Here is an 8,697-nt window from a genome sequence, read left to right as displayed (position 1 = left end):
TGTGGGACTTTATCAAAAGTTTTCTGAAAGTCCAGGTACACTACATCTACTGGATCTCCCTCGTCCATCTTCAGAGTTACATCCTCAAAAAATTCCAGAAGATTAGTCAAGCATGATTTCCCCTTCATAAATCCATGCTGACTCTGTCCTATCCTGTTACTACTATCCAGATGTGTCGTAATTTCATCCTTTATAATAGACTCCAGCATCTTTCCCACCACTGAGGTCAGACTAACTGGTCTATAATTTCCTGCTTTCTCTCTCCCACCTTTCTTAAAAAGTGGTACAACATTAGCCACCCTCCAATCCGCAGGAACTGATCCCAAATCTATCGAAATCTGGAAAATAATCACCAACGCATCCACGATTTCTCGAGCCACCTCCTTCAGTACCCTGGGATGTAGACCATCAGGCCCCGGGGACTTATCAACCTTCAGACCTAACAGTCTCTCCAACACCAATTCCTGGCAAATATAAATTTCCTTCAGTTCAGGTCCTTCAGCCACTGTTACCTCAGGGAGCTTGCTTGTGTCTTCCCCAGTGAACACAGCTCAGAAGTACCAATTCAATTCTTCTGCCATTTCTTTGTTCCCCGTAATATATTAGGAGAAAGTGAGGACTGCGGGTGCTGGAGATCAGAGCTGAAAATATGTTGCTGGAAAAGTGCAGCAGGTCAGGCAGCATCCAAGGAGCAGGAGAATCGACGTTTCTCCTGCTCCTTGGATGCTGCCTGACCTGCGCTTTTCCAGCAACACATTTTCAGCCCCGTAATATATTCCCCTGTTTCTGTCTTCAAGGGCCCAATTTTAGTCTTAACCATTTTTTTGCCTTTCACATACCTAAACAAAACTACCCTCCTTTATATTTTTGGCCAATTTAATTTCGTACCTCATTTTGAACTCTGCGTATTTCCTTCTCAGTAATCCTCTGTTGTTTAAAAGCTTCCCAGTCCTCCGTTTTCTCACTTATCTTTACTATGTTATACTTTTTCTCTTTTAACATTGTATGTTTCTTAACTTCCCTCGTCAGCCACGGCCACCCATGCCTCCTAGGATCTATCTTCCTTTTTGGAATGAACTGATCCTGCATCTTCTGCATTATACATAGAAATATCTGCCATTGTTCCTCCACGGTCATCCCTGCTAAGGTATTGCACCATTGAACTTTGGCCAGCTCCTCCCTCATAGCTCCATAGTTCCTTTTATTCAACGGAACTATTGTCACTTCCGACTGTACCCTCTCCCTCTCAAATTGCAGATTGAAGCTTATTGTTTTATGGTCACTACTTCCCAATGGCTCCTTCACTTCGCGGTCCCTGATCAATTCTGGTTCGTTGCACAATACCAGATCCAGAACTGCCTTCTCCAGCACCAGCTGTTCTAAGAATCCATCTCGGAGGCACTCCACAAAGTCTCTTTCTTGAGGTCCAATACCATCCTGACTCTCCCAGTCTACCTGCATGTTGAAATCCCCCATAACAACTGTAGTAACATCTTTGCGACAGGTCAATTTCAGCTCCTGATTCAACTTCCATCCAACATCCAGACTACTGTTTGGGGGCCTGTAGATAACGCCCAAGAGGGTCTTTTTACCCTTAGCTGTAGTTTGCACGTCTGCACCTGCCGGAGTGCTGCACTGTCAGAGGTGCTGCCCTTTGGATGAGGCGTGAAACAGAAATCCTGCTTATCCACCAGATTTAGATGTGAATTAGAAATCCTGCAACACCCATGAGAAACAGACAGTTCTCCATCCTCTCCCAACCTTCCATGGTTTAAAATCAGTGCATCTAAGTAGCCATGTTTTGGATCTGTATCTGTGCACATTGCTGGTTGGTGTTTTTCCACATGAAAGTGGTTGCATCAGGGAGAAGTGTGAACACTGGCTGAGAGCTCATGAGACATGAGCAGTCGCTCCTGTTTACCTGGCTCTGCAATAGCTGTCTGGGATTAGCTGGGAAGGTTGCTGCTTAAGCCAAGTCCTGCAAAAGCAGAAAATGTTGACAATCATCAGGGCAGGCTGCACTGGGGAGTGGAAACCCTGCCAGTATGTCAGATCGATGATCTTTCATCAGAACAGCTGAGCAGTGGAGACAGTCCTGTCGAAGGCTGCTATCAGCCTGTTATTCCCCAACCCCTCAGGGAGCCTGGCTTCCAAATAGCAAAGTGATACTGTAGCACCTGGGTCCTATTCTGTCAATCTGCAGTGCCAGTTCTGAGGGGAAAGTAAATGCTTGCTTTTGATGGAATTTCTCCATCTGATTCTGGTTTTTCTCTCTCTCTCGGTGTAGGTTCTGGACCCCTCTTTCCGGCAGCCCTACACCAATATGAACCGATGGTTCATTACCTGCATTAACCAGCCTCAGTTCAAAGCTGTCCTGGGGGAAGTGAAGTTGTGCGATAAAATGGCACAATTTGACGGTAAGTGTTGATATGCTGAATCCACAAAAAATCCTCATTAATTGTACATCTGAGATTCAACCTCTTGCCCTGAGATAGTTTTAGATGAGGCAGTGTTGAGAGAGCTTTACTCTGTATCTTAGCCCATGCTGTCCCTTTCCTGAACGTATCTGGGGACAGTGTAGAGAGAGCTTTGCTCTGTGTCTAACCCCGTGCTGTCCCTGTCCTGGGGAGTGTTTGATGGGGGACAGTGTAGAGGGAGCTTTGCTCCGTGTCTAACCCCATGCTGTCCCTGTCCTGGGGAGTGTTTGATGGGGGACAGTGTAGAGGGAGCTTTGCTCTGTGTCTAACCCCGTGCTGTCCCTGTCCTGGGAGTGTTTGATGGGGACTAGGGAACTAGGGCGCCTGCTAGGGAACAGTCCATTGGGAATTCGGGAGAAAGCTCTTTGCTGGGAATGTAGGATTCTGCAACAGGATGTCATTGGGGCACATAGTACCGATGCTCTCAAGGGAAAGCTGGGTGAACAGAATGTTGATGGGGTGCGATCACTAATAAGATGTGGAAGAAGGTAATTGTGGGGTGACACCATCATGGAGCTGTTGAGTGAAATAGTCTGTGTTTGGGCTATAGATTTCATTCTTTTGAACAATTGTAACTGTTTCTGTGTCGGATAACATGTTAAGAACTTGTCCTGAGATAGTTTGATGAGGCAGTGTAGAGGGAGCTTTTTGAGGTCAGTTTGCAGAACTAAAATTACCCTTTTTGTAGGCAGGGATTTCCCTGAGGCGTTGTATTGATCTGCAGCTTCACCACACAGGGACATTTGGGAGCTAGCTACCTACCATCTGTTAGGTTTAAGGTATCCCAGCAGCTGTGTGCGACAGAGCGAGGGAACGGCACAGCCTTCGGTGTGGTCTGTGCCCGGTCTAAGTGCGGTGGTAGAGGCGTGGTTAACCCTGGCTCTTTCCTTTCCGGGCAGCCAAGAAGTTTGCCGAACTGCAGCCCAAGAAGGAGAAGGCACCGAAGGAACCGAAAGAACCCAAGCCACAAGAGAAGAAGGAGAAGAGGAAGGAGAAAAAGGAGGAGCCAGCCCCAGAGGAGGAGCAGGATGCCTGTGATGAGGCCCTCGCTTCCCAGCCCAAAACAAAGGATCCCTTTGCTCATCTACCCAAGAGGTTTGAAGATAGCTAGTTTGCATTAACCCCTTTTCAGCCCCACTGAGTGAGTTCAGTGCTGCAGGAGAACTTGGCTGTAACCCCCTGCATTTATATAAAGTACCTTTTTAATGCAGTAAAAATCCTGCCACACTGCATGGAATGTAATCAAACAATTTGCCATTGGGCTGCAGAAGAAGTAGGAGAGCAGAGGGTTTTCAGGAGTGTCTTGAAGGAGCACTGGTGAGGGGCAGAGGGCTTCAGGGAGAGATCTCCAGAGCCTTCAGGCCTCCGGGCTGCTGAAGGCAAGGCCACCAGTGGTGGTAAGGCGATAATCTGGCCTTGCTGTGTGACCGATGTCAACGCTACTGAACATGTTATTGAGCACAGTAGCTGTTCCCCACCTGTGTGTAGCAGCCGGCCAGTGAACATCGGCTGTTTGAACGCCCTTCATTCCCAGTTGAAGGGTGAGAATGGTACTGCTGAAATCAAGCGGGCACAGCCTTGCAATTAGTGACCCCAACTCAAAATGGTGGCCTGATCCTTCAGCATTGAGTTCCTGTGTTAACGTTCCTGCCTGGTGCCAGTTTCTAACAGCCCTGTCAATGATAGTTGAAAGGGCTGGTGGCCTCTCACTGCTTGATTGTTAAAATCAGAGCCCCGTGCATTTCACTGCTCAGTCTTTTAACAGTGCCTGCAATTGTTTCTCTGGGCCATCTGCATTCTGCTGCTAAGCCTGTGTCAGTTTTCCTTGAGGTACAGAAAGCAACAAATGTTGGAGATCACAGCACACCAGGCAGCTTCCATGGAGAGAGAGAGCAAGCTAACATTTTGAGTCTAGCTGACTTCAGAGGTTACCTAGTATGGGGGATGTTTAGCTATGAAGAAAGGCCAGATAGACTGGGTTTGTTTTCACTGGAATGCAGGGGGTTGAGGAGCGAGCTGTTAGAAGTTTATAAGATTGTGTATGGCATGGATAAGGTATCAGCCTTTTTTTTCCCAGGTTGGTGGGATCAATTACTAGAGAACACAGGCTCGTGGTGTGGAGGGGGTGCAGCATTTAAGAGATGTGCGAGGCAGCCTTTTCACACAAAGGGTGGTGAGTCCTGAAACGCACTGCCAGAGGATCTGGTGGAAGAATAGCAGCTTTCAACAAACACTTGGACAAATACATGACTAGGAAGGGAATAGAGGGATACGGACCCTGTAAATGAAGCCAGTTTTAGTATGGAAGGGCAAAAGGTGTCTGCTCACGCTTGGAAGACCGAAGGGCCTGTTCCTGTGCTGTATTGCGCTTTGTTCTAGATACAGTTGCTGTTGTGATTTAGGACTATATCCGGGTCTCTGCAGCACAGGGTGTTTTATTTATTTGGAGGAGGGGGCAGTAATGGGGCTGTGGGTGATGTTCTTCACCTGTGATATGATTCACAGCTGATAATCTGATATTTTGGCTTGGTATTGACCGTTTTTAGCAGAACGTGTGACAGTATGCATTTACATTTGAGTTAATCTGCACTGCAGAGCTACTATCTTTCAGGTGAGATGTTGAACTGAGACCAGTTGGGTTCCATGTGCACTATTTGAAGCAGAATGGGGTGGAGAGATTGTCTCCCCAGTGTACTGGGGACCATAAACATCCCTCAGTCAATATCACTGAAAAGTATGGGTCATCATCACGCTGGTATTAGTGAGACTTGCTGTGCTACATCACAATAGTGACCCCACTTTTTAAAAAAAATGTTTCGTTGGCTGTTAAGCTCTCTGGATGTCCACTGGTTTCAAGAACTATCAAAATGCAGATCTAGATTTGATTCCCCCAAATCTGATATTCGTTGAGAGAAATCCCTTCAGGGTCTCAGGTTAGGCAACAGAGTCCACGTAAGAAGGGGCCAATAGAAGTGACTGTCTTTCTAGATGGAAGCTGCGTGATTGTACTGTGTACGGGTGACTGCCATTTGCTGTTCTTCTGCTAGGTGGAGCCATTTGACTAATCAACACCCATTTCAGTTCTTGAACACAGGATCGAGTCTCGCTCCTGGTTGATGTGGCCTCTTGGATGTCGAGTCTCCCAACATTCCCCACTCCCCCTACTGTAGGCGTGGTAACAACTTTTTCCCTCATGGCTCCAAATGTCACCACAAAGCCAACTTGGCAGGGTGCAAATTGAGTTAGAGACTTCCTGAATCAGCACCACGTTGGAGAGGATGCTGGCTGTTTTGCTAATGCGTTTCAAGTTGTTCCCAGGCCCACTTACAGACCTGGACGTTACGACCACACAGTGACAGACCTGTCCCCACCAGTACTGTACCCCAGTGTAATACAGTGACAGACCTATCCCCACCAGTACTGTACCCCAGTGTTATATAGTGACAGACCTGTCCCCACCAGTACTGTACCCCAGTGTTATACCGTGACAGACCTGTTATACTGTGACAGACCTGTACCCCGTGTTATACTGTGACAGACCTGTACCCCGTGTTATACTGTGACAGACCTGTACCCCGTGTTATACTGTGACAGACCTGTACCCCGTGTTATACTGTGACAGACCTGTACCCCGTGTTATACTGTGACAGACCTGTACCCCGTGTTATACTGTGACAGACCTGTACCCCGTGTTATACTGTGACAGACCTGTACCCCGTGTTATACTGTGACAGACCTGTACCCCGTGTTATACTGTGACAGACCTGTACCCCGTGTTATACTGTGACAGACCTGTACCCCGTGTTATACTGTGACAGACCTGTACCCCGTGTTATACTGTGACAGACCTGTACCCCGTGTTATACTGTGACAGACCTGTACCCCGTGTTATACTGTGACAGACCTGTACCCCGTGTTATACTGTGACAGACCTGTACCCCGTGTTATACTGTGACAGACCTGTACCCCGTGTTATACTGTGACAGACCTGTACCCCGTGTTATACTGTGACAGACCTGTACCCCGTGTTATACTGTGACAGACCTGTACCCCGTGTTATACGGTGACAGACCTGTACCCCGTGTTATACTGTGACGGACCTGTACCCCGTGTTATACTGTGACGGACCTGTACCCCGTGTTATACTGTGACAGACCTGTACCCCGTGTTATACTGTGACAGACCTGTACCCCGTGTTATACTGTGACAGACCTGTACCCCGTGTTATACTGTGACAGACCTGTACCCCGTGTTATACCGTGACAGACCTGTACCCCAGTGTTATACTGTGACAGACGTGTCCCCATCAGTACTGTACCCCATGTTACACTGTGACAGACCTGTCCCCATCAGTACTATACCCCAGTGTTATACTGTGACTGACGTGTCCCCATCAGTACTGTACCCCATGTTACACAGTGACTGACGTGTCCCCATCAGTACTGTACCCCAGTGTTACACTGTGACTGACGTGTCCCTATCAGTACTGTACCCCAGTGTTACACTGTGACTGACGTGTCCCCATCAGTACTGTACCCCAGTGTTATACTGTGACTGACGTGTCCCCATCAGTACTGTACCCCATGTTACACTGACAGATGTGTCCCCATCAGTACTATACCCCATGTTACACTGTGACAGACGTGTCCCCATCAGTACTGTACCCCATGTTACACTGACAGACGTGTCCCCATCAGTACTGTACCCCATGTTACACTGTGACAGACCTGTCCCCATCAGTACTGTACCCCAATGTTATACTGTGACAGACCTGTCCCCATCAGTACTGTACCCCATGTTACACTGTGACAGACGTGTCCCCATCAGTACTGTCACACTGTTGTGTTAAATTCTGCATACTTTCTGGTTACCTCCCAGCATATCCATAAGATTTCTTCCACTGGCTTACTGTGCCTTGAAATAATATACTTGTTTTAGCTTGACACACCCTCTATTTCAGATTTCCAGTCTCCACAGTTATTGGTTCTTTTATTATGGAAATCACTGTTGGGTTTGTCAGGGTCTGTCAGTATTGGAGTGTTGGTCTGTGCCAGGAGCAGGCTGGTCTTGGCTTGTTTTGGTTCCTCATTCCTGTAAAAGGGTGGCAAAAGGAGGTATCCTGGGCATATTAACCACAGCCCAGTAGCAGCGACAAAGCCTTCAGCTCAGACCTGTGGTTATCAGGACAGCCTGCTAGAGGTACAGGGTCCTTGAATTCACAGGGAAGTGGGCGTATGGTCGTTATTTTTTGTCCATCCTGTCTCATTTAGGTTGTGGAGCCTGTCTTAATAATCACAGGTCTGAGCTGACCTCTTTGTTGCTGTCACTGGGCTGTGGTTAACATGCCCAGGAGCCCTCCCCTGAATTGTCTCTTGGCCTGTTGTGGACTGAAGGCAGGAGTGGACTTTAACACTTGCACACTTAGCTATTCTTTCCATGTTTGTTGTCACCGGTTGAATTTCCTGTTGAGCCTCTTGGCCGGCACTGAGCCCTCCTCCAGCGTGTTCGGAGCTGGACTGTGTGGCTTTAAAACATCCCCGACACCAGTTCTTGAAAATAAAGCCTTACCTGCAAAAGTCCAAATGCTGACTTATCTTCCAGGACTCCGCATGGTCCTCTTGTGGCACCTCATTTAAGATTTTTGGGGTGAGGGAGACTGAGGTGGGGTGGAGGGGGGGGAGGAGTGGGGGAAGACATGGTTAATGGCCACCTCACTGAGCACTGCTTTTCCAAAGTTGCTGTCTGCCACCAGGAGGGGACTGCTGTGGCTACCTAACTTTATCGTACGGTTTAAGAGATTTTTTTTTAATGTGAACTTTAGATTTCCGTAGCGCCTGTCAAACCCCAGATGTTCCCAAAGCACTTTACAGTCTGTGCTTTATTGTTTAGGAAAAAGTGAGGACTGCAGCTGCTGGAGATCAGAGCTGAAAATGTGTTGCTGGAAAAGCGCAGCAGGTCAGGCAGCATCCAAGGAGCAGGAGAATCGATGTTTCGGGCATGAGCCCTTCTTCAGGAATGAGGAAAGTGTGCCAAGCAGGCTAAGATAAAAGGTAGGGAGGAGGGACTTGGGGGAGGGGCGTTGGAAATGCGATAGGTGGAAGGAGGTTAAGGTGACAGGCCGCCTACTTGCAGAATGTTTCAGAGAACACCTCGGGGACACCCGGACCAACCAACCCAACCACCCCGTGGCTCAACACTTCAACTCCCCCTCCCACTCCAC

The 8,697-nt window shown here is 48.1% G+C and overlaps 1 protein-coding gene across 1 annotated transcript in view; it reads left to right on the top strand.

Moving 5' to 3' along the window:
- The window catches only part of eef1g (eukaryotic translation elongation factor 1 gamma), a 28,458-nt gene that overhangs the window by 6,625 nt on the left and 13,136 nt on the right, over positions 1-8,697 (top strand). Inside the window, exons 4-5 of the mRNA XM_043682619.1 lie at positions 2,288-2,417; positions 3,377-3,572. Coding sequence (XP_043538554.1) covers positions 2,288-2,417; positions 3,377-3,572 — 326 coding nt within the window. The remainder of the gene's footprint in view (positions 1-2,287; positions 2,418-3,376; positions 3,573-8,697) is intronic.

This window comes from Chiloscyllium plagiosum, chromosome 45 (assembly GCF_004010195.1).
Source record: "Chiloscyllium plagiosum isolate BGI_BamShark_2017 chromosome 45, ASM401019v2, whole genome shotgun sequence".
In the NCBI taxonomy this organism is placed as follows: domain Eukaryota; kingdom Metazoa; phylum Chordata; class Chondrichthyes; order Orectolobiformes; family Hemiscylliidae; genus Chiloscyllium; species Chiloscyllium plagiosum.
The sequence above is the reverse complement of the archived record's forward strand: the minus strand, read 5'-3'. Positions and strand labels throughout refer to the sequence as shown.